This window comes from Notothenia rossii (assembly GCF_949606895.1).
Source record: "Notothenia rossii genome assembly, chromosome: 3".
NCBI classification, from domain to species: Eukaryota; Metazoa; Chordata; class Actinopteri; order Perciformes; family Nototheniidae; genus Notothenia; species Notothenia rossii.
Window position 1 is genome coordinate 17,344,753 of NC_136901.1, and position 26,462 is coordinate 17,371,214.

General features: G+C 42.3%; 1 protein-coding gene across 2 annotated transcripts in view; it reads left to right on the forward strand.

Annotated features, from left to right (window-relative positions):
- The window catches only part of heatr1 (HEAT repeat containing 1), a 70,755-nt gene extending 45,804 nt beyond the window's left edge, over nucleotides 1-24,951 (forward strand). For both annotated transcript variants that reach the window (XM_079667770.1, XM_079667771.1), the window contains exons 26-45: nucleotides 357-509; nucleotides 925-1,043; nucleotides 1,133-1,254; nucleotides 2,497-2,625; nucleotides 3,004-3,225; nucleotides 3,816-3,945; nucleotides 5,748-5,932; nucleotides 7,954-8,006; nucleotides 8,109-8,232; nucleotides 8,520-8,660; nucleotides 8,791-9,101; nucleotides 11,608-11,758; nucleotides 13,141-13,317; nucleotides 13,470-13,604; nucleotides 16,968-17,072; nucleotides 17,157-17,319; nucleotides 17,932-18,083; nucleotides 18,766-18,924; nucleotides 24,430-24,538; nucleotides 24,784-24,951. In XM_079667770.1, coding sequence (XP_079523896.1) covers nucleotides 357-509; nucleotides 925-1,043; nucleotides 1,133-1,254; nucleotides 2,497-2,625; nucleotides 3,004-3,225; nucleotides 3,816-3,945; nucleotides 5,748-5,932; nucleotides 7,954-8,006; nucleotides 8,109-8,232; nucleotides 8,520-8,660; nucleotides 8,791-9,101; nucleotides 11,608-11,758; nucleotides 13,141-13,317; nucleotides 13,470-13,604; nucleotides 16,968-17,072; nucleotides 17,157-17,319; nucleotides 17,932-18,083; nucleotides 18,766-18,924; nucleotides 24,430-24,538; nucleotides 24,784-24,872 — 2,929 coding nt within the window. In that variant the 3' untranslated portion in view covers nucleotides 24,873-24,951. The remainder of the gene's footprint in view (nucleotides 1-356; nucleotides 510-924; nucleotides 1,044-1,132; nucleotides 1,255-2,496; nucleotides 2,626-3,003; nucleotides 3,226-3,815; nucleotides 3,946-5,747; nucleotides 5,933-7,953; nucleotides 8,007-8,108; nucleotides 8,233-8,519; nucleotides 8,661-8,790; nucleotides 9,102-11,607; nucleotides 11,759-13,140; nucleotides 13,318-13,469; nucleotides 13,605-16,967; nucleotides 17,073-17,156; nucleotides 17,320-17,931; nucleotides 18,084-18,765; nucleotides 18,925-24,429; nucleotides 24,539-24,783) is intronic.
- Nucleotides 24,952-26,462: the final 1,511 nt, after the last annotated feature.

Here is a 26,462-nt window from a genome sequence, read left to right on the forward strand (position 1 = left end):
TATTATTTTGTTCATTTATATCTTTGTGTGTTTGATTATCATGTATTATTCAATCCATTTATTTATTTATCTTTTAATGAATTGTCTCATTTAAATATCTATCTGTTTATCTACCTATTTCATTATTAACTTATTTACACACTCCGAGATTAAAGTTTAAAAGCATCCTGAAACTCAGATTTGAGTCCAACTTAATTGAACTAAGTACCATTTTGAAGTGTATTGTACACATCTTTACTTTTAATACACTTTTTACCCTTTTTTAACGAGACTTTCTTATTTAATTGGAAAAAAATCAATCAAGTGAGTTTTCTGTTTGAATTTGCCTTGTGCTGATGTCTGTGTCTCCCGTTCAGGAATCCTCTGCAGGCCCCCGGGGGTCCGGAGTCTCCAGAGGAGGGCGCTGTGTGCTGGAGGAGAGTCTCTCTGATCCTAGAGCTGCTGCAGAACAAGAAGAAGCTGAAGAAAGCGCAGACCCTCGTACCTGTTCTCTTCTCTCTGCTGCACAGGTAACCAATCACTGCCCTCGATAGTTGAGAGGGGTGTGGGTGTGTTAATGTTTTGCTGTGTGTGTTTGTTAGTGTAAATGTTTTGGTGTGGTTGTGTGTTAATGTCTTGGTGTGTGTTAATGTTTTGCTGTGTGTGTTTGTTAGTGTAAATGTTTCGGTGTGGTTGTGTGTTAATGTTTGTGTTAATGTCTTGGTGTGTGTTAATGTTTTGCTGTGTTTGTTTGTTAGTGTAAATGTTTTGGTGTGGTTGTGTGTTAATGTTTGTGTTAATGTCTTGGTGTGTGTTAATGTTTTGCTGTGTGTGTTTGTTAGTGTAAATGTTTTGGTGTGGTTGTGTGTTAATGTTTGTGTTAATGTCTTGGTGTGTGTTAATGTCTTGGTGTGTGTTAATGTTTTGGTGTGTGTGTGTCCTCAGGAGTCTGGATTCCTCTCCCTCTGATGACACCAACATTGAGTACATCAAGCAGCTGCTGCTCAGCTGTCTGCTCAACATTGTCCAAAAACTGAAGCCTGAAGGAGGTGCCGCAGGGACAGGTAGGTCTGCACCACAGAAGAAGAAACACACTGACTGTCCTCCACCACAGAAGAAACCCTAATGTATCCCCCCCCCGCCCTCTCCTCAGAGCACCTGGAGGAGGAGAAGTTCAGCGTGGAGCTGGTGGTTCAGTGTATCCGATTCTCCGACATTCCTCAAACGCATCACAATGCTCTGCAGCTGCTGGGAGCCGCCGCCGCCATCTACCCCGTGAGTGTGTGTGTGTTTGTGTGAAAGAGAGATTCCTTCCTCTGTTTCTACATCCTTCCTAACAATGCTCTTGAGATCAACACCAAGAAAACTGAGGAAATCATTTTTGGCTCACCATCTGACTCCCATAAAGTCCCCATGGTCATCCATACAGATGAAATCAAGCAGGGAGTTTCAGACAAACACTTGGGTGTAATGATTGACCACCTGCTGTCATGGAAGGATCACATTGAATATATGAGCAAAAGGACAAAACAAAGAATTTATTTTCTCCGCCGTCTCAGGTCTTTTGGGGCGAGCAGAGAAATTCTTCTGTTCTTTACATCTGTGATCTTGTCTATTCTGCAGTACTGCAACACTACCTGGTACAAATGTTTGTCAGCAGCTTTCAAATCAAAACTGCTCCACCTGTTAAAAATCTGCTCAAAGATTGTTGGTCAACCCTGTCAGAGACTCTATGACTCAGCCTATCAACCTAGTGAGGCTGTCCAACAACATCATCTCTGACCCAAACCATGTTCTGAACACTGAATATGAACTGCTACCTTCTAATCGGAGATACAGGGTCCACTGATTCAATAAGGTCAAACTGAAGCACTCCTTCGTGCATCAGTCAATCCTCACAGTAAACACAGAGCTGATCCCAGAGCTGAAGGCTCTTTGAGCATGTTTTCTCTCACTGATTGTGCTGTTACGTTCAATGTTTGTTGTTTGTGTTTCATGTATTGTGTCTGGATACGTGTCTGTTGATGTTGGACATGGAGCTGCTGTGACGCAAGTCAAATTTCAGACTTGATCTGACCAATAAAGTATTATCGTATTATCGTATCGTATCCTCTATAGGGCTGCACACTTCATGTAGATTTTATCACATGACTTCACGTCACCACCGCTAAGCTAAAGGTGGCTAATGTTAGGCTATAAAGGAACTACATCACGGTCACGTGACTTCATGTCACCCTCTCTAAGCTAAAGGAGGCTAATGTTGATGCATAATTTAATCTTACCAAAGGAAAACGTCGTCTAATTGAGTTAAAAACAACACTCGTTTTACTCTTCAAAATAAAAGCCTCGTAGCTCGATGGAAACGGCACAATAATGGTTTTAAAATTAAAATTAAAATGTCATTTATTTTTGTATATGTTTTACTTGATGTATTTTTCAGGATCATGATGATGTGTGATGATGTGTAGTGTCTCTAAACAATGAATTAATCAAAGATATTGTGTATTTCCCCTGCAGGAGAAGGTGCTGCACAACATCATGCCCATCTTCACCTTCATGGGGGCTAACATCCTGCGGCTGGACGACGCCTACAGCTTCAGAGTCATCGAGCAGACGCTGACCATGGTCATCCCTGCACTCATACAGGTGGGGAATATTACAAATATGAAAGTAAATCATGAGTAAATAATAACACCAGTACTTTATAATAATAATAATAATAATAATATAATATATAAATAAAATAAATAAATAAATAATACTCGTACGGGTCGGAAAAGAGGTTTTGTTACAGTAAATCATGTTTAAAAATACCCACCTGTACATGTAGGGAAAAATGTGTGATAAATAAGATTAAGACCTCATATGATTATTTTTGTATTATATGGTTATATAAATGATTCTTATAAATAAAATTGTAATGATAATAAATATTCTCTTTTTTTTTTAAAGTGGTTTTGATTATTAAAAAATATAAATAATTAATTTTTCTCTTTCTTTAAAATATATTTATATATCTTCCAGGCCCACCAGCTCTCTGAGGGAGGCTCCTCCCCCTCCCTGGTTGCCGTGGTGACGAAGATAGTGCACGTGTTTGTGGACGCTCTCCCTCACGTCCCCGAGCATCGAAGGCTGCCCGTTCTCCATCAGCTGGTGCAGACGCTAAGCCCCGCCCCCTTCCTCTGGATCCTCATGCTGCTCCTCTTCAAGCTCCACGCCTCTTCCTCAACTGCAGCCAGCGGGAAGGTAAAAGCACGGCATTCTGGGAGACGTAGTCCCTCTACAATAACATGATTCCTTTTAGCCATGTTTACATTTCAATCAATGACTTTTTCTCTTGTATTATAAGATAAGATGGAACTTTATTTATCCCTGTGGGGAAATTCAGGCGTTTCTATCAGCAACAGGGTCAGAGTTAAAAAAACAGTAAAAATAAAAATAAATAAAAATAAAAAATGTTCTTTAAATTGATAAAGTAACTATTGAAACAAGATATCACAGTAAAACGTTGAGCATTTGAATGAACATGTTAAATATATTTAACTAAGTATGCAGATGTGAGTGCAAGTTAAAGTCGTGTATGTGTGGTCTCTCGGTACTCTCAGTACATTCTGGTATTAACTTGTGAAAGCTCTTATTTAAAGAGTCTACTTTAGTTCCTTGTATTTGTTATTTAAACCGGTGCCTTTGTGGCCTTTTGTTTTGATTGTGGCTGTTTGTTGCCAAATTAGTGCAGCTTTCATTAAAACAACTTCCTATTTTACCAAAAACAACCGGTCATATGTTACTTTCCCACGAGCCGGGATGTAACTGTGTGTGTGTGTGTTTGTGTGTAGAAGGCCGCTCTGGAGAATGACGTGGAGTTCTGGATTTCTCTGTGCTGTCAGTTTGATGTCAGTGATCAGCTGACTTCGCTCATCAACATCCTCAACTTCCTGCTGCAGCTCCCTGAGGACAAAGACGACGGTAAACCTAATAATCTAAGATGTGACATCACTATGTAACACTCGCGCTCCTATTGCAGGGTGTCCGCGGGGTCTTAAAAAATATTAAAAGTTGATAAATCAATTTAGCGAAAATTAAGGCTATTAAAAAGTATTAAACTGCATTTTCCAAGGTATTAAGAAGTCCCACAGCAACGACAACATGAAACACCCTTTAATTTACTGAATCGACATGTCGGGAAACCCCCTCAAGGCGGCCCCATGCATAACGCGCCGTAAAATGCTGCTTCTTATTTTAAATTTCGTTGTCTTGCTCCGCTCTGTGGGGGGGTCCAAGGTGGGTAGACCGGCATACGCAACGCTCTGGGGGTCCAACGGCTCCGTGTGTAAGCCCTATATGATCATTTTCTGATAACGATGAAATAGCCCGCCTCCCTCTCCCCACGTCTCCTGCTGCTGCTGGGCTGTCAGAAGAGGGGGAGGAAAAGAGAGGCAGGCACCGTTTATTAAATATTATTATACAGAGAACAGAGTCGTTATCAATTTGTTTTAAAGCTCAATAAATAACAAAGAAGACCTCTGGTCGGCACTTTTCTAATTTTGTACGGAAGATTAAAACTTTAACGGACATGTTGACCGGCTGAAACATTTTTTTAACGGAAACTGCCGCACGGTTCCCTCGTTCCTTGGAAGAGGCCGAGAGGTGGGTGTTTTTTGAGAGATGTACAGCAGGGGAACACGTCGTCCACCGCGGAGAATAAACAGAAGGGCAACCATGGCAACCATGCTCCGGGGTCTTCTTCGCTGCTTTTGGTGTATTTTGTGGCGGCAGCTGCGCCACTTACAGGCCTGGCATATGAACTACAGCGTTTTCAGCATTTCCAGCGGTCTAGTGTGAACGGACACGTTAATGAATCGAATGCGTGTGAACGGAAGACTTTTTTGCGTTTGGTATGCGTTTTACCGTATGCGTCCTCGGGGCCGGGGTCTAAGCCAAACTATATCCGGTCACAGAGATCTGCTATTTTAAAGTAAAGTCAACACATATAGACCCTAAATATAGTCTATATTAAGAACGAGAAAAGTCTTAACATATATATCCTTTTTTGTAAACATATGACAAATGTGTGAGGGTGATGACGTCAGAGCATCGTCCTATGTGCCAGGACTTAGCCCCGGACAGCCCCAGCCCAATTTAACCCCTGGGTATTTGTGAGGGTGCTCCTATATGGCATTACCCCGCTGAAGCTCACCAAAGTTTAATATATTTCATAGTTCAAAGTTTTGTCAATTGTTTTGTTTATTGGTCAAATACTGGTTTCTAATGGTTTCTGAGGAGTTTTACTGGAATGAAAGAGCACAGAGTACAGAAGCAACAAAGCAGCATACTGCATTAAACCTGACCTTCACAGAGAGGTTGAAGTTCATGTGGAGAGGAGGCTTCAGTAGTCTGTCTGCACTCTGTTTAGTTTTGCTATCTTACAATCAATATAGTAGATGTGAGGTAAAGTGTGTCGCCAATGTAACCGGTTAGAACTCAAAGTTGCGATGAGGTCTTAAAATGTATGGAAAGGTCTTAAAAAAGGACTTAAAAGGTATTACATTTGACCTCAGGATTCCTGCATATACCCTGTATTGGCTAGTGGCTAAGGGGCGGGACATCTCTAAGCAGGTTGACCAATCACAACAGAGCTCTCATATGAAGTTGTGATATGCTTCTAATAAAATGATATAGGTCTAAAAATACTTCTATTATAATTAAAGAGTGAAATAATGTAAATAAAAACTGAAATATATATTTGACTCCTGATGTTTCCTCCTCAGCTGCTGCATTGAAGAGCTCTGCAGGGCAGAGAGGAGCGATGATGAAGAGGAAGGATGAAGAGGAGGAGGTGCAGGACCTGATCTTCAGCCTGGAGACTCACAGCAGCAAAGAGCTGAGACACTTCAAGTTCCTCTGCGTCTCCTTCATGGCTCAGCTGCTCAACTCCAACGCCTTCATCGCCAAGGTAGGAGAATTCCTATTAAATAATATATCATTTTTTAATTGTAAAGTTATCTTTGCGTCCATTGGAAAAATCAACAAAGACCAATATAATATATTTATTTATACCTCAGGGAAATTGGGTTTCATGACTTCCTTTTTGAGTTAAATTAAATACTTTATTTTTGTATTTAAATACCACTGTTTATATTCTACTATACACATTTTATTAACTTTAAAGGTCACATGTAATGCCTTTCCGGTTATTACCCGTCCCCTTGTGTGTTATGAAGGTTTTTCTGCATGTAAACGGTCTGCAGAGTCAAAACCCTCAAAGTACACCTGTAGAGAGTAAAACTCTAAAACAGAAAATACCTCCCCAAAACGCCTCGTTGGTGAAACGTCATCATGACGTCATCATCCATTTGATTCTTCCGGGTACGTGCTTACGAAAGCACGTACCCGGAACTAAATGGGCCAATCCGTGGAGCCGTTACTTTACGTCCGCGGAGCCGTTACGTTAAGCCCCCGCTGATTGGTCCAAATTGACCAATCCACACACACTCAGTGCAGGCAGCCCTGCTGATTTCTGCTCCCTGCTGCACGCTGATAACAGACAGTCTCTGCAGACCCATTCTCACAGCGTTTATCAACCTATAAACCTTTTTCTTACTCAATATCAAGCCACACTTATTGTTTTTATTTCGGCTGTGACTTTGTGTGTGTTCAGGTTGAGTTTGGCTGTGTATCGCTAAACAAGGAAATCACGGAGGGGAGGGGGTGGGGGGAGGAGCTGCAGTGAGCCGTTTAGTGGAGAAAGTGAATACCGCTGAATACACATACTTTACAGAGATGCTGTACGCGAAACTAGGGATGTCCCGATCACCTTTTTTTGCTCCCGATCCGATTCCGATCGTTTGATTTTGACAATTTGCCGATACCGATTTTTCCCGATCCAATCTTTATGCAAGAGAAAAAAAAGCATTCAAGTTGTCCCTTAAGGTTATTTTTTTAATTTAAATTGGATATTCTATCCAACATGGATATAGCTTCTTTCTTTCACAGCAGCATTGGATCAGTTCAGTTGTGCAGCATTGGATCAAAACAAAATCAAGCTTGCCAGTACTCGTTAGCTTACTGCTACAATTAGACACTGCGCCCTGCCCACTCTGTTGCCAGATTTGAGAGAAATAAGCAACCAGGTCTATGAAAACAAGCCCCAAAGAAGCAGCACATACATGATGTTCTGTAATTTGAAACCAAAACTAAGGCCTCAGGATGACTTTAAGACTTGAACATGGTCATTTTTGTTTTGTAACATTGAATACAAAAAAAAAGAAAAAAAGGTATTTAATTTTTTTTTTTTTTAACTCGAAAAATGTCCCCGATTTTTTCCCTCCCGATTCCGACCTTTTGAAAATCACTTGATCGGCTCCGATCACGTGATCGGATCGGGACATCTCTATGCGAAACCAATGGAATTATGATCAGTGGAAATGGCAATGACATGTGACCTTTAACTTTAATTTATCATCCCCATATAAATATCTGTACCCTGTTTAATTTATTCCAAACTAAAACAAGTGCAAATACAAATATTTTATTTGACATAGACAAGTTAAAGGTGCTCATTGTACGATAATATATAGGTATATATATTTATCGATAGCAAGAAATATGTGTATTTTAAGATACATATATATATATATATAGTGTATTAGTCATAATAAAGAAATTCAAGACAATACTCCAAATGCTTTTATATTCCCCTTGGTAATTGTGACATTTGCTCCATTTTAAATTAATAACAATTACAACAGCAAAAATTGAATTGATAAATAAAATATTTATACAAACAAAAGGAGTTAAAGTAAACATTTGCACATTTTACTATAGTATACAGCAATAAATATGTAAAAATGTGTGTATTCCATATACAGTGGTGCATAAACAGTAGTATTTCAATTCTGTAGAGCTCTAATAATCACACAACAGGAAAAAGCTTAAATAAAATATATGTATATATTTTTTCCTGCCATGTTTCAGGTTGCAGACGGAGGACATGCGGAGGACGCGTCTCTGCAGCCGCTGCAGCAGAAGTACGTGTTTCTCCTTTCATTATAATACTTAAATAAGAGGCATTATTTCCCATGATGCAGTGGGGGAGCATGTGTTGATGTGTGTGTGTGCGTGCGCTTCAGGCTGCTGGAGGAGATCCTGCGTTACATCAACAGCGTCGCTCGCTGCGTGGAGAAGAACGCAGATAAACCCACCGGCAAGTTCTGGAGGGTTCTTTTGAACAAGGCCTACGACCTGCTGGATAAAGTAAACACCAATAATACTTTATTATTATTATAACGTAACAGCAACAATACTTCATTATTATAAAGTAACAAAGTACATTTACTCAAGTACTGTACGTATTAGAGATCTGAGTACTTTTACTCAAGTACACGATCGGAGTACTTCTACTTTTCCTCAAGAACAAGACTTGAGTACTTCTACTCTTACTCAAGTACCAGATCTGAGTACTTTTACTCAAGTAGTACTTCCCCCCCCCCCCTGATGCTAGTGGCCGTTAGCATCCGAGCTAACGCTGTGTGTGTCCCCAGGTGAACTCCCTGTTGCCCACGGATACGTTCATCACGGTGATGAAGGGGCTGATGGGTAATCGCCTACCATCCGTCAGGAGGAAGGCAATGGAGCTGCTGAACAACAAACTGCAGCACCGCACGCAGTGGGACGAACAGCAGGTACATATACATATTTACAGACACAGATATAAGATTACTTTTTGGAAACCAAGTTAAAAAAAGATATGTCAGATTTTGAAGTTAATGCTTTAAAACCAACCCAAAAAATTGTCTCTCCTCCGTGTCTCAGGTCACTGTGCTGCTGCAGCTGATCGACGACCTGCTGTGCATTTTGGGTAAGCAGCAGGAACAGCCTGAGCAGCAGCAGGAACAGCCTGAGCAGGAGACGGCCATCAACCGGCAGACGGCGCTGTTCAGCCTGAAGCTGCTGTGCCGCAGTTTGGGCTCCGGCCACCAGGGGGCGTTCTCCCCAGTTCTGCAGAGGGCGGTGCAGCTGGTGGAGGAACCAGCAGAGGAGAAGAACGTTACAGGCAGCGCCATGCTGCTCATCGCCGAGGCCGTCAGCACGCTGAAGGCCCTCGCCATCCCTCAGCTGCCACGGTAACCTGCACACACTTACCATTATTGTTATTATTGTTGTTATTAATGAAGGCCCTCACCACATCATTACTGGACTTAAACTCCCACTGTACATTTTACATTTATATTCAATCTAATATTTAATATTCCATTCCTTGTACAATTAATGCACATATAATATCCTGCTTTATATTTTGTGTATATTTTCCAAACTTTTTTAAAATGCTATTTTATTTCTATTTGAGATGTACATTTTTTTATTGTTTGTTTCTTGTCTGTTTATTTCTCTAATACAATGCCTTGTCTTTTTATGCTGCTGCAACGCAAACATTTCTGAAATTGGGATCAATAAAGTACTTATCTTATAGGGGTGTAACGGTTCACAAACATTTTGGTTCGGTACGTACCTCAGTTTTTAAGTCACGGTTCGGTTCGGTACGTTTTCGGCACAGCAGAAACAATTATCACAAAACATAAAATATATATATTTTTTTTTGTATTATTATTAAACTGTGAATAATGTATTCACTCAAATACATACAAAATATGATAAAATAAACATTAAGGTGCAGCATTTCGATGAACTGAAATACTCTGTATTTGAACTGTACTGTACTCGTACCTAAGCAGCCAGTTTGACATTAGGACTTGCTTGTCATTGTATCTTCATGTTTTTTTAAAGAAAGATGAACTTGTCCACATTGCTTGCCGAAAGGGCAGATCTGCTGGCACTAACAATGTCTCCTGCTGTGGAGAACACCCTCTCTAGGGACAGAGGTAGCAGATACAGCCAGGTAGCGATTTGCTAACATGGCAACATAAGGATATTTGCCGTTTGTAATAGCTTTGGCTCGGTCTGAGCTTTTTGCGAGTGGTGGAGGCTTAAATGCTAGCGGGAGTTGGGTTTGCACTTCAGTCTTTTTCCTTTTGGTACCGGTGATATTCACGTTCGGGTGATGCCTTTTCAAATGAGTGTGCAAGTTTGTTGTATTGCCAGCCGGGTAACCAATTTTAGTTGAACAATGCCGACAAACAGCTTTGGTTCGGTCCACCCGTCTTTGTCAGTCATCCTTGTACGTAACTGCGAAACCAAAATGTTCCCAAACCGGAGACTTCAATGATGCTGGAGGATTTACAAGCTCAACTTTATCTGCATTCGCCATTTTGACAGTTCCTCAAATTACTAGGGGTGCACCGAATGGGAAATTCTTGGCCGAAACCGATACCAAAAATAGGAAACAGTTGGCCGAAAACCGAATGCCGAAAGGCCGAAAATGATTAATAGAAATATATATATATATATATATATATATATATATATATATATATATATATATATATATATATATATATATATATATATATATATATATATATATATATATATATATACATACATATATATATATATATATATATACAATGTATACATTTTTTACCAATGTTGTTCAGCTACCTGATTATGGAAAAAGACATGATTATGACAACTTAAATAATAATCACTATTATGGGTCCATAAAACATTTATTCAGCACTTTTGAATGCATACAGTACATTAATTCCAAGTCAAGTGCATTTTCTTTTCTCTGTAGGATAACTACAACAAAGTGCATTCAGAACAAAGCCAAGGTGCTTTAAAACTGCATAAACATCTAGGCCAGGAGGCCTACAACAAAATAGTGTAAATAAAGACTGTAACAGCCAGGCCTTCCACAACAACAAATGCACCTATAAGTTTGGTAACCTAACGTGTTGTTGTGATGACGTAATCAAAACACGGCGACAAGCACGGCGCGCGACCATGCTCGCGGCTGGCTCACAGCCAACATGTCTGCCGCTTGGAGATATTTCAAAATATCAGAGAAAGAGGCGCGGATTGCGATTTGTAAAACGTGTTCAGCTGACATTTCTCGAGGGGGTGTAACTGCAAAGACTTTCACCACTTCGGGATTACTCCACCACTTGAAATCAAAACACCCGGACAAATATGCGGAGTAAGATCAACGTAACCCTGTTCTCTGACATTCGGTGATATTTTTTCGGTGCTAAGCCAGTAGAAGCTGTTTGGAGTCCCAGCAGCTTCTACTGAAGCCAGTCCCCAACTCCGGGGACTCCAGGTGGCAGTATACGCCGTGAAGTTGTTTGCGGTCTGCCAGTAAACCCAAAGCAGAAGAAGAAGTGACGACAGCGGCTTCATTTGCCTAATTCTCCCTCAGGGACTAATTCCGGTGTGAATGCGATCTGTACTTTCAGAGTTCTCATTAACTAAGTTGTCATGAACCTTTGTGGGAAAAGTACTGCGGTGTGAATGCGCCTAATGTGAGCAAATTACTCTGAATGCTGCAACGCAGCACCTGAGATTACTTCCAAAAAGTTGTTCACGTTCTCAATTTTTTACGTTTAACGTTATATTCGTTCGGTACACACGTGTACCGAACCGAAGGGCCCGTACCGAATAATTTCAGTGCGTGTACCGTTACACCCCTATTATCTTATTATTGTGAATGATGAAGCCCCTCTGTTGCAGCTTGATGCCGGCGGTGCTGCTCGCTCTCTCAGACAGGAAGCAGCTGCTGACCAATGATATCCTCCTGCTGAGCGCGGTCACCGCCCTGCAGCGAATCACAGAGACGCTGCCGCACTTCTTCAGCCCCTACCTCCAGGAAACCATCACACAGGTAAAACACACACCTGCACGAAACCACCACAATGGTAACACACACACATCTGCAGGAGACCAACACACACACACACACAATTATAATAATTGTGTAGCAGAGTTTCCGTTGGCTGGTAATGACCGGTAATGTATGCTGATGTTTAAAACTCAGTTAATTTGGCTCATTCAGTTTAGAATCGTAACAGATCGAAAAGTTCAAATTCATTTTTCAATAAATTATGCGCTTCCACAAACAAAAAACAACATTTTTACATTCAAACAAACTAGTTATAGTAGATGAAGTACATTTTTTACATTAACTTTGGATAATAACATGGGAGAAATAAACGGAACCTCTCTCCCTCTCCTGACAGCCGGTCCGTCTCATGCAGCTCACTGATCCAGTAATGAGTGACCCGACAGTGAAGAATAAACATATTTATAAGTAGTTTAGGTTGTTCCAGAGGTAGATAAAATAGCTAAGTGTGCTAGGTCTAACTTGAAGTGTGTGTTTTGCTCCGCTCACCGGTCCGTCACAGCTGGCGGAGCTGCAGGTGATCGTGCAGAGCTGCGTGTCTCCGTCAGCAGCTGATCCTGATATCTCTTTCTGCTTCAGACACGTTGCATATAGCAATTTTATTGTCTTTTTCGGACACCTTGAAAAACTGCAACACCGTGGAAGCCTTTTTGACGAGCTTCTTTTGCCGTGCACAGAGAAAAGTCTGAAGTGAATCATCTTATCGGCTCTCCTGATCGGCCTTTATAGAGCGCACCGATCAAACTATTAAGAGTGAATATCGGCCTATAATGATTGGCAGCCAATCGATCGGATCATCCTTAAATATTACCAGACATTTTGACTGGCTTTTGACCACAATTTACCGTTTTTTTATATATTTTACCAGCTTAAAACCGGTAATTACCGACTAAAGGCCGCTACACACCAACCTGAGGCCAAAGAACGCGTACCGAAGGCGTCCCGACTTTTACGTCCGCTACGTCGCCTACGCCGCCCGCCCGCCTACGAGCACACCGCAAAGACTTCAGTCAACGAGTGGCAATAACTGTCCTTACCAGCAGGCAGCGTTAGTGTGTATTCGTCATTCAAAAGGGGCAACAGCCAATCAGAGTGATTTCTTTGGCCGATGTTGAATCGGCCGCGGGAGGTGTGAAAATGTGCCGTAAAGCAACGGCGGTGCGGGACACACCAACCTGAGTAGGGCGCCGCGAGTGCCCAACTGCCTCTGACGGCCTCTGACTCCCAAAATCGGGTAGGTGTGTCAGGACCTTAACGTAAACCCTGCTACACACAGCTGCTCACATCTAAAGATCACACATCTGCAGACTTTTTTTTTTTTTTTTTGATGTGTTTTCTAAAGGTATATTTTCCTCTTCCTGCAGGTGTGTAGTTTGACTCGTCTGGTGGAGTCTTCCTCTTCCTCCTCGTCTTCCTCGGCCGGCGCTCAGCTCTCCTCCCGTCTCTCCTCCCTCCGGGCGACCCTCGCTACCAAACTGCCCCCCCGAGTCCTGCTGCCCACCCTCACCAAGTGCTACAGCAGCATGGTTCTCGACAGACAGGTAGATATTGATAACGGAAAGATATATATTATTAATTATTTTTTAGTATTTATTAGTATGAATTATTGTGTAGTATTATTTATTTGTGTTAATAATAATAATTAATTATCGTTTATTATTAATTAATTATGTTTTGATGCTGTGTGTTTCAGGGCCAGCTTGGGGCGCTGCTGAGCATCCTGCAGGAGCACATTGGTCACATGGAGAGGGAGCAGCTGAGCCACCACCAATCAGAGCTCACCTCCTTCTTCCTGTCCGCCCTCGACTTCAGAGCGCAGCACTGCCAGGTAGCAAAACATTGAGGGCAAAGCCCTGGAATGGTTCATATCTGAATGATAGAACTTTCTGTGTCAGCCATGGTGACTCTGAGTTATCCTCTGCTCCACTCCTGTATGGGGTCCAACATAGCTTAGTCTTGGGCCCCCCTGTTATTTTCCCTTTATTGTCTCCCTCTTGGGTCCATACTTAGAAAGCACGGCATCGCATTCCACTACTATGCTGATGATAGCCAGATTGTATCGCATTGTCTAGAGGAAAAAATAAATGAAGGACAAACAGAAATAATGGTTCTATTCCGTCCCTATACTGACCGCCATCGCTTTAGCGCTGGATATGTCCATCGTGCGCATGCGCAGTTTGAGTACCTAATAAAAACAAAGTCACCTGTGACCCACGTGACGACGATTTCTCTGCAAACAGCTGGCCGCATGCAGCTTCGCGACTGAAAGTCGGAGCTACGGGTTGTTAACGCGTCCTCCAGGAGCTGTGGCTGGCTGTGCGCTGTGCAGAGACTCGACGGACAGGTTTGTGTCAACTTGTTGCTGGTGATGGTTGTGTCCCCGCACCCTCTCCCAGATAAGTTTTCCTGATTGCTGTCTTGTTTATTGTTTGGCTTAGACTTTCTGGTGACGACAGTGTTCCCGCTTCCTCTCCCATAAAGTTGCCCTTATTATGCTCTTTTGAAAGTTCTGCTTGTGGCGTTGTGCCCGAGCTATTAGCTGTTTGAGTCCCAGCTTTAGCTGCGTCTCTCATTCAATTTAGTATGGAAAGCCCAGGGTGCCATATTTTGCCCGTTTTTTTTGTTTAGATGCAGAGAGTAAGGTAAGCACTGGCCATGGTTACTACTGTGACCATGGCCTACGGTTCTATGTGGGCTGTTCAATTCCATAGAAGCTAATTATCTGGTCTTAACATTTGTGTTTTGACTTGGTCGCTTGGTCTGCGCCCCATGCAGATGTGGCTGAACAGCCTTCACTTGGATGCCAAGTGGCACAGGCACAGGAAAGTTAGGGTGTCGTACCATTGCCTTCACTCTCTGTCACGCTGGAGGGGCAGGGCCTATCTCCTGATGGGTGTGCCCATGGCCGCCATCCCATCCCGCCAGGAGACCGTCATCATAGGTGCATGTCTCTCAGGGTGGGGTGCAGTGCGGCAGGGCAGGACCGTTCAGGGTCAGCGGTCTGCCCTGGAGGGTGCACGCCATGTCAACGTGCTAGATCTTCGGGCTGTGCAGCTTGCACTCACGCACTTTCTACCCCAACTGGGGGGCAAGAATGTGCGTGTTCCTTGGGACAGCATGTACACTGTTGCCCTGACAGCAGTCCCTTCTAGATGGTGGACGTTCTCACTCCACTCTGAATTTATGTGGCTGCTATTTCTGCCCGACATGTTCGGCTCGACGCCGCCACGGCGGGGTGCCACAGGTCGGTGTCCCTCTACCTGAAGAGGGGCTTTACGGCAGCGTCCCCCTAGCACCCCGAGGGTACCGGCTTGGGACCTGCCCCTGCTGCCGGATGCCCTATCATCTCCTCCCTTCGAGCTCCTGGCCCAGGTGGGGCTTAGGTGGCTGCCCACAAAGGCAGCATTTCTGCTTGCCATAGCCTCAGGGAAGCGAGTCGGGGAGTTGCATGTCCTCTCCATAAACGATACATGTCCGAGGTGGGACTCTCAGGTTTTGCCCTTTGGGCAAATGTGGCATTCCTGCCCAGTGTGCTTCCACAAACTCACTTCAATCAGCCTGCCTAGCTGGCACGCTTTGACATTCAGGAGAACGGCACGTCGAAGGTGCTGTGCCCTGTGGGTGCCCAAAGGTCGTATATCGAGGCTACTGCCCGTATACGGCAGTCGGAACAACTCTTGATTTGGCGGCACTAAAGGAGGTTTTGCCCTCTAACCAGTGGCTGCCCCACTGGGTTGTCGATACCATCTCACATGCCTACGGGGCCAGTGGCCGCCCCCCTGCCATCTGGGCCGAGATGCCACTCTACAAGGAGCATCTGAACATCTTGGGCTGCCCTGAGAGTGGTGCCCCTGGAGACCATCTGCGCTGCGGTGTCGTGGGCGTCTTCTGGCATATTCTCCAGTTGTTATCGGGTTAATGTCGCCACTCCCCATTCTTTGGGCGTGGTCCTTTTGCCGTGCTCCGCTGCTTCCAGTAGTGAGCAAGGGCTTGGATTCTTCATGACATGGTTTGTATAAGTCATCCAGTGCTAAAGCACCGCCTCTGGCGGTCAGTAGGGACGAAATGTAACGATAGTTACAGCTTTAACTACGGTTCTATGAGTCCCGGATGACCGCCAGAGTTTCCTGTCACTCAGAATTCTTGTGTGCTCGCGAGAAGATTCTGGGAGCCGATCCGCTAATGACGGCGGCCTATGTAGCCGTCGTCACATGGGTCACAGGTGACTTTTGTTGTTATTAGGTACTCAAACTGCGCATGCGTGCGATGGACATATCCAGTGCTAAAGCACAGCCTCTGACGGTCATCCGGGACTCATAGAACCGTAGTTACAGCCGTAACTATCATTTTTGGTGGCATCACTTCTGTAGACCTTGGTTCCTTGGCTCAGTACACCAAGCCCACTTTTACGAACCTTGACATTTTTAAGGTTTTTATTTACCTTGTGGTAAAGCTAAATAGCTTGCTAAAATAAAACCTTTCCTCCCCAGACAGCAGTTTGAGATGGTAATCCACGCCTTCGTCCCCACTTGGCTGGATTACTGCAACTCTCTTTACATGGGGGTTGCTCGTCTGCAACTGGGGCAAAATGCAGCAGCAAGGCTTTTAATTGGCACACGTAAATACGAGCACATTTCCGCCATTTTGGCTTCGCTCCATTGGCTGCCCACACATTTTAGGATTCATTTTTTAAATTCTCTTTTTTACTATAATCCCTCAATTGCCTGGCCCCACCCTACCTTTCTGAGCTGCTACACCCTCTCAGGTCAGCTGATCCTCCTGAATGTGCCCAGAACCAGGTCTCAGAGGGTGCTTTCTCTGTAGCGGCTCCCACACCGTGACTATCTGCACATCAGACTGGCCTCCACACTGTCTGCTTTTAAATCGCTTCTGAAAACCCACCTCTTCTCCTTAGTTTTTTGACATCTTGTAGATTGTTGCTTTTTATTGCTTTTAAATTGTCTATTGTTTTTACTTGTACTTGTTTTATGGTGTGTGAGCTGTGTGATTTTTTCATTTTTTATGTTTGTTTGTTTGTTTGTTTATTTGACTGAACAGCACTTTGGTCTGGAGGTTTTAAAGTGCCTTATAAATAAAGCTGTATTGTATTATTGTACTCCTGAGAAGGATGATGATGAAGATGTGTGTAGAGCAAATTTTTTACTTATCATTTTCTACTTCCTGTCCTCAGGGCGACCTCCAGAGGACGTCAGAGGTCGAGGGTCATGTGATCAACTGTCTGCTGGCGATGGTGCTGAAGCTGTCGGAGGTCACCTTCAGACCGCTCTTCTTCAAGGTGAGTCTCTACCTGAGGTCAGAGGTCGTCACTCACACCTTATTGTTGTTGTTGATCATGTGACATGTGTTGTTGTTTGTGCAGCTGCTGGACTGGAGTAAGACAGGAAGTAAGGAGCGTCTGCTAACGTTCTTCCGGCTGTCCGACGTTCTGGCGGAGAAACTCAAAAGTCTGTTCGTTCTGTTTGCTGGGAATCTGGTGAAGCCCATCGCCGACCTGCTGACCCTCTCCAACTGCTCCCAGACAAGTGAGATATTTATTTATTAATTGATTTAATACAATATCATTTGTTTGATTTGGGTATACTCTTTAATTTAATTTACTTTATTTGTATTTTATTTATTTTTGTTTACTATTTTGATTTGAATTTAATTGTATTTGTTTGGACATATTTTTTTAATTTAGTTTTATTTTATATTATAACCAACTGCTCTCAGACAAGAGAGATCATTATCTATATATTTAATCCAATATCATTTGTTATATTTGGATATACTTTTTAATTCAACTTAATTCACTTTCATTTTAAAATATATTTATTTTTTATTTATTTGTTTTCATTTACATTTTTTATTTTTTTATTTATTTGTTTTAACTTTATTAATTAATTTTTCATTGAAATATATTTATTTTATTATATTTTATTTTATTTGCTTGTCCCTTATTTAAGTTTTTCGTTACATATTTATTTAGTTTTATATTTAGTGTATTTTATTTTTTCCTTTTATTTAGTTTTATTTTAGAATTAATTTAATATTTTAACCCTTTTTTTTCCTGGCCTTTTTTAAACGTATAACTTGGCTATATTTTATTGTATTTTAATTGCTTATTTTATTAATTATACTCATGTTTCTCTCAGGTGAGCCCCTGTTTGCGTCCCTCAGCAGTCAGAAGGTGTGTCTCCTGCTTCACTTCCTGTTGGATTGTCTCTATAAGATCTGTCTCTACGACACGCAGAGGTTCCTGAGCAGAGAGAGAGCAGACACACTGCTGCAGCCCCTGCTGGACCAGGTACACACACACACACACACACACACACACACACACACACACACACACACACACACACACACACACACACACACACACACACACACACACACACACACACACACACACACACACACACACACACACACACACACACACACACACACACACACACCCACCCACTGCTGGACCAGGTACACACGCACTCACCCACTGCTGGACCAGGAACACACTCGCACACTCACTTTTATTTTGAAGTCAGTTATTCATACTCTTATTTTGAAATCAGTTTTTTATACTCTTTTGAAGTCAGTTTTTTATACTCTTTTGAAGTCAGTTTTTTCATACTCTTACCTTTTTATTACAAGTATTTATATGTTCATAATAAATATAGATGTATTTATTGTGTGTGCAGCTAGAGAAAACTCTAATAAATAAGTCAGTTCTTGGAGACTTTTATTTAGAAATAACTTAAACTCACTCATTTTGAAAAAAATGTTTCGCTGTCACCTTTTTACCATTTAATAAATGTTGATGTATTGTGTGCGCAGCTGGAGAACACTTATTCTGAAGTCAGTTCTTTGAAGCTTTTATTTTTGAAGACAGCTCTTCATACTCTTCTTTTGAAGTCAGATCTGTCCCACTCTCACCATAATGAAAACCATTTCTATGTAATTAAATATTGTGTGTTTTATGTATTTAGATGGAGAACAGTGTGGGGGGGCAGGAGGCCTCACGTCTCAGGTTGACCCAGAACCTGGTTCCCTGTTTGGGTCAGTTCTCTGTGGCTCTGGCTGACGACTCTCTGTGGAAAACTCTCAACTACCAGATACTGCTGAAGACCAGACACACACTGCCTGAGGTACACACACACACACACACACACACACACACACACACACACTCACTCACTCACTCACTCACTCACTCACTCACTCACTCACTCACTCACTCACTCACTCACTCACTCACTCACTCAGGATTATCCCAGTTTGCTCTTGTTAATATCCAGATCAGGGTGTTTTAACCTGTTCAACCCGGAGGCCCCGTTTTTCACGAAACTGTGTCTCAGGGCTTCTTAACACTTAAAAACCTATTAATGTGTCATACCAACTTAACGGGAAGAGACTCAGCTAACTGACGATACGAACCATTTTTACCGAAACAACATGCTTTCACACGAAGCATCTAGATCAGGGGTACTCAAATACAAATGTTAAAGGTCCAAAAAAAAGTTTTTAATAAGACAAAGGTCCGATTATTACGGTCATTCAACATTTAAAAAAATTGCAACAAGATTCTTAACACGAGGTTGCAAAAACAAAAATAATCTGTATGCAGCAGTTTTCATTGTTATTGCGTCTGTGCTTGATCCCTCAGAGTCGCAGAGCTGCACAGTTATGAATAAAGGCAGCCGCACCCTCTTTCATCCAGCATTCCCATCATTGCTTTATAAGTGTCTTGCCCCCTTGTGTGTCCACTGAGGTTCGTCAGGCCCAACACATCTTCAACAAACTCCCCCTTTGCCTCATCATAAAAACTCACAAACACCAGCAACTGAGCATTGTCAGTGGTGCCAGTGGACTCATCCACAGCTAAGGAAATGCACTGTGCTTTTTGTATTCCATCACAAAGCTGATTAATCAAATCACCAGCCAGTATGTATGTTCTTCTGGTTGCTGTGGAATCTGAGAGGGGGATTTGCTTTATTTGACCTGTTATTTCCTCTTTTTGTTTGCCTTCAAACATGGTCTCCATCACTTCAGTCATGCATTATTTTATACTTCAGTTATTATCCAGTGGAAAGTCCTTACCTACTGGCCTAGTGGTCACTTTTTTTTGACTGGGCAGTGTAGTTTTACACACCGTCTTATTTGACTTTCTCAGGACTTAGAACAGTTTTTGGGGGAAAGACCCCCACAAAGAAAAAACACGTAAGGTCATCATCTTAACAGTTTTGTATGCTCATCCTGTGAACAGAGCATCATCATGTCTATTACAGCTGAATGCGGCGATTACCATTTTGTTCAGCAAAACGCCTCCAAAGATCCAAAGCTTTAGTGCGTTTTGATTCAATGCTGAGTACAGCCAAACTTGACAGTCTCTTCTCTGTCATTGTAGACCGCAAATAACTCATTCCTTCAGTACTTGGGTCCGAATCAGTCTATGGTCCGAATGCTTCTCGTTTTGCGCCGTACCGTTCAAATGAAATCGCCGCCAATCATATTTCAACGCTCGCGCCATGGGTTGACGTGCGTTACAAGACGTGTGTCTTGTGCTGCATTCACTTGCACTCGGACATTAGAGACGTTCTCTCATAAATGTCTGATGAGCCACAACTTTTCTTTCAAAACAAAGCTGCCAACTGGGGTGGCAGCTGGGGTGGCAAGGCCTATTTTTAGGGTGGCAGTTGCCACGCCATGCCACCCCGGGGTCCCAGGTAGGTGAAACTAGGCTGCTAGCTACAGTACAAATGCAACTAGATGAGCTGTTAACTCTCGCTCTGACTTATTTTTTTTTAAACACACATTTTTCCCACCCGCATTCCGTGAAGACCCGCCCTACTGTGCCTCTGATTCGCAGACTGTTGGTGGGGGGGAAAAAACGCTGATGGGATGCTGAATGTGATTGGACCAATGCGTTGACAGACACACACAGACACACACAGACAGACAGACAGACAGATAGAGCGCTGTTTGTACACAACGGAGAATTTTGACTCGTTGCGTTGTCTCAAAAATAACACAGATAATACAGATAATACATATGAAAAGTATAATTTCGCTCAGAGTCCAGAGACAGTTGTCGTTCGGTCCGGATCCGGACCGGAGTCCGGACTTTGAGGATGCCTGATCTAGATTATCCCCGAGCGAAAATGCTAACACACTTAGCACAGAACTCGAGGCATAAATACCCTTATTACCAGGGTTCATACGGGTGCTGGAAATCCTTGAAAATGCTTGACATTTTAGGAGGTGTTTTCAAGGTTTGTAAAGTGCTTGAATTTTGGGAAAGGTGCTTGAATTTTGGATAAAGTGCTTGAAATTGTAAAGGCTTTACTTCGCTGTTTAGATTAAAAAGAAAATAAAGAAGTCGGAGTGCGCTTAATTGCTTCGCTTTTACATAAAACAGCTCCGCTCCGGCCTTCCCGCGCTATACGCGTGACCTGCAAGTCTTTTTTTTAAGTGTGACCTGGGCATTCTGATGAGTGATAGAGGACAGTAGTATGCCAGGAGGTTACAGTTTCAACGTTACAGTCGCCACCCGGTGGTGTTCAGAGGATGAAGCACTCACTGTTGTAATTCAACCCAGTCAAACAGCATTTCTTCTTATAGTCACGAAATATAATCTATTGATTCGACACAGAGTGATTTTAAAAGCAATGTACTTCTACTGGTAGTATGTTTCGTGCCTAAACCAAATGTGACTTGCTCTATCGAAATCAGTCACAATGACCCGAAGACACATTTTCGTTTGTATTACTGGTCTGGGGGAAGCTCTCGAGTGTGTTTGTGTACCAGGGAAACACTTACAAGAAACAGTTGTTATGCTTCTAGCATTTTCATGTAGAAAACCTAAAGCTTTACGAGAGCAGAAGTCAGGGAAACTCAGATCATTGTGACAAAGATTGACATCAGGGCACAGGTCAGAACTAAGGCTACATACGATAGAAGGTCCAGGATGAACATGCACATTACCCGATATCACCAGTAGTAATACAATCAGAGCACGGCCAAGAGCTAGCAGTGAGTCACAATGCCTAGTTGGTTTTGTGCGCACATTGACAGTGGAATGTAACGTAATCATCTTATGTAGAGACCTCATAATCACACATGATGGTAGTGGCGGTTCGCATTTGTAATGCGCAGGAGGGGGTAGGGAGGGGGCGAATAACGCAAGGAAAAAGCAGTAGAGTTTGGGATTAGCCATTGTTAGTCCTGTGAAGGTAGGAAGCAGCACTCACCCAGAGGTCAACAGTCCTTGGTTGTCCAAGTCCTTGGTTGTTTATAGCATAAAGAACATCTGATTTAATGTGAGGTAGGGAAATAATCATTTGGGTATAAATGTGTATATAAATATGTAATTTACATAAGCTGTAAGATGCTTTAAAAGCTTGAAAATGCACCTTGAAAATGCTTGAAAAGTGCTTGAATTTGACTTTGGAAAAGGTGTAAGAACCCTGATTGCATATCAGATCTGCACAAACAAGATATTGATTAGCAAGCTGAGATTCCAAAGATTCTAGGGGTGTAAATATCATCACTGCAAGATCTGAACTCGCGACAGGGGAAGCAAAAACAGACATCACAAAACGGAGCTTTACGGAGCAAAAACGGGACATTGTCTTACGTTAGCTGTTGTTCTGATCAAAAGTTGTGTTCAATGGCATTAAAACGATAATAACGCTGCTGTTAATCCATAGGTTAATACAGTGGTTCCCAAAGTGGGGGCGCAGAGGCATGACAAGGGGGGGCGCGAGAGACCAGGAGGAAAAATGGTTATTTAAAAAAAACTAAAAACATTACAAATAAAAAAAGTCATCATTTGAAAAATTCTTGATTCGAAATTAATATGATACAGTACTATTACGTGTGTGTGTGTGTGTGTGTGTGTGTGTGTGTGTGTGTGTGTGTGTGTGTGTGTGTGTGTGTGTGTGTGTGTGTGTGTGTGTGTGTGTGTGTGTGTGTGTGTGTGTGTGTGTGTGTGTGTGTGTGTGTGTGTGTGTGTGTGTGTGTGTGTGTGTGTGTGTGTGTGTGTGTGTGTGTGTGTGTGTGTGTGTGACGAGCCATTTTGTGTACGTGCGCGAGCGAGCGCACCGGTACCGGAGATCGTCGTTGTTAGCTTCTGGTGCTAACGAGCTACGCTAACGGATATAAGGAGTTTTTTCAACAACAAGGTGGATGAGAGTCCTCTCCTGTCAGACTGAGAGACTCAGTGAGCTAAAGGACTCTCAGTGTTATCTCAGTGGGTCTCAAACGTTTTGGTCACCATTAATGTAAACAATTATTTCCGAGGCACACGCTTATATGATCATTATTGTTATAAAAAAATAAGAGAATAAATGAAAAACAGGTATGAAATACTATGACAGTAAAAAAAGAATAAAGTTTAAAAGGGCATTGATTTGTAAAATATCCAAAAAGTAAATCTGTTTACAGTTCTATGTTGAGAGATGTATCCATAGATCTCTTCATTTTGCTCTCAAAGTGCACCAGATTGATGCTTTTAACTTCAATATTTAAAAATAAATCTTCCCAGGGGAGCTTGCCCCCGGACCCCTCTAGAGGAGGTGAGGTCCACGCACCACCTATAAAAATAGCACTTTACCCCTATATGCCATGAGCTGATTATCGAGCCTTCATTGTAACAGTCGCGGGTACATTGTGTATTTGCGTGGGGAGTGTTGCAGTAGAACATTCCACTGCAGCGACCGGTACATTAATGGGAAACCCTAAATGTTTGAGCACTCTCTGTGAAACGTCAAGCTACCCCACAGCACCCCCGAAATTAATTTCTGGCGCCGCCACTGAGCCTGACTATTTGTGTTGGGGGGGCCCGGACACACCAAGCCGATTTTGGCCGTCGAGTGGCGATGAGGTCTTAAAATGCATGGAAAGGGTCTTAAAAGGTATTAAACCTGACTTCAGGATTCCTGCATATACCCTGCAGATTACATTTAGAACTTTACATTTTTTTTCCTCATTCATTTACCATTTAAATCTTTGAGATTATCCACGTTCTTTCTCGTTAATATACCACCTCATTATTAGAGAGAATATTGAAGAAGATATACATTTTTTTCTTTCCTGAATATGTGAGATTTTTTTCCTACGGTCTATTGATTTAATATCGGATTAAATACAAAACATTTCTTTATGATTTTGTCTTCATGAATTTAGGACTCTGGATCTTTTAAAAATCTTTTAAAATGATCCCCCTTCACCACCATCCATTTTTTGGTATCATCACACACAAACACACCCAGAGGTTTTGTAAATACAACAGGAATCCACTGTGGGTAATACATATAAAACAAAAACAACCTTTTTTGCTAGTAATATTAACTATAAATGCCCCAAATGTCATTTAATTTGTTGTTTGAAGTTTCTATTGAGGTTTTTTAATTGCAGATTTAATATCATTTATAAAACATTGGCGTAGTAGTGGTCCTCAGGTTGATCCCTGTGGAACATCTGATGTGTTGATTTCTCAAAGCTTAATTTGAAGGGAAGTATTTTTACACTGTGTTTTAAGTACTTTTACTGCAGGAAAGGATCCAAATACTCTCTCCTGCTTTGATAATGTGTATAAATACTCTCTCCTCCTTTGATATTGTGTATAAATACTTCATTATTTCCTGTTTTAGGTGCGTTTCTCCTCTCTGCTGGTGCTGATGGAGTTGGCCTCGAAGCTGAAAGAGAACTACGTCTCTCTGCTGCCGGAAACCATCCCCTTCCTGGCTGAACTCATGGAGGGTGAGCACACACACACACACACACACACACACACACACACACACACACACACACACACACACACACACACACACACACACACACACACACACACACACACACACACACAGTATTTAAATATGGCAGCTTTAGTCCTCCATAGATATTCACTATTAATTCAATTTTTATATAAAAATTATATTATAGCGTACTATTACATACTTATATTAAAGTGACGTGTGTATTATAATCGCTGTGTGTTTCAGATGAGTGTGAGGAGGTGGAGCAGCAGGTACAGAAAGTGATTCAGGAGATGGAGAACATCCTGGGAGAACCTATGCTCAGCTACTTCTAACACGCACGCACACACTCAATCAGGTGTGGCATTTGTACTTTTTAATCGAATGTTTCAAAAATAAAAACGTTTTTTGTTAGTCTGATTTCTCATGTCTTCATTGTTTCATAAAAAATATAAAACCAGTATTATTATATTAAACGTGTTTTATTCTCTTACACACATTTAATTTATATTAATTAAAGGTCACCTATTATGCAAAATCCACTTTATCATGTCTTTTTATTAGAGCTGTCAAATGATTACAATTTTTAATCAGATTAATCACAGCTTAAAAATGAATTAATCATGATTAATCACCATTCGAACTATGCCCAAAATATGACATTTCTTTATGTATATTGTTGTGGGAATGGAAAGATAAATGAAAGAAGGCGGATATATCCATTTAACAAACAGTGTTTATGTTTATTATAACATTGTGTGTCAAAATGAAAGACAGCCCACACACCTATCAATCATCCAACCGTGGGGTCTTAATTCATTACGTGTTGATTTCTATCAACACGGGGGGGGCTAGTGGAGTACTTCGTGACCAGAGAGTGTGAACGTTGTGATCAGCTGTTTTAGCGCAGTTCTCCAGTGAAGGGGGGGGGGGGGAGTCTCCCTCCACAGCCGGTTGGCGTAGTTTTGGCACAATTCCGTTGTACAGACCGACGTTAACAGCAGCCCTGTCTGTGCACACGGGGACCGACTCTGTCGTCCGGTGATCCAACCGCCTTCTGGAAAAGCTTCACAAGTACGTCGGTACGCACCTCCGTACCAGTTATGTGCACCCCTGTACTACAGCAAAAGTATTCTCCGTCGGGACTTCCTCCAACAACACCACGCCGTTATCTTGATTCTGATTGGCCAGAAGACATTATCAAAGATGTTCTATTGAGAAGACGATCACTATGTGACAAAAGTTTTCAAAACCGGTTCTGGTCTTCGGTATTTCCAGACAAGTGGCTACTGAAATCAATCTTACTAACTGCTGTCTGTGCAATTATCGGCGCGAGTTGGCGGATTTTGTTTTGCTTACTTTAACATCATTTTTCATGGTGGGGCTAAGCCATTTATTGGTATGGGTGTAGCCTACCCCAGCCGTACCCTGGCACTGCCACTGGTGGGATGTATGGGGCGGGCCATTCTGCATATGCGTTAAATATTTTAACGCAATTAATTCAAAAATTGAATTACCGCCGTTAACGCGATAATTTTGACAGCATTACTTTTTATACATAAACATGGCTTGTGTAACCATTAGCCAATCAGCAACCAAAGTAACCCCCCCCCCCCCCCCCCCCCCCCCCCTTACCACCTGAATCTCCTCCAAGAGCACCATTGTGTTCTTTTTAAGGCTCCTTATTTTCATCTAAAGTAACAGACAGAGGCCGTTTCTTATTCGCGAGGAAACTGGCTTCCAAGCCAATATTTCAAGGATACTACGTCATCGAGTGCCGCCGAAGGACTGTTCCAATCTCCAGCATACTTGGAATTCCACCGAGGCCGCGTCCTTGGTTTGGGGGTAACTTCGAGGCTGCACATGGGTAGATTTCACGTCCTTCAAATCCCCACAATGCTTTGCGCACGGACCAATTTCAAAAA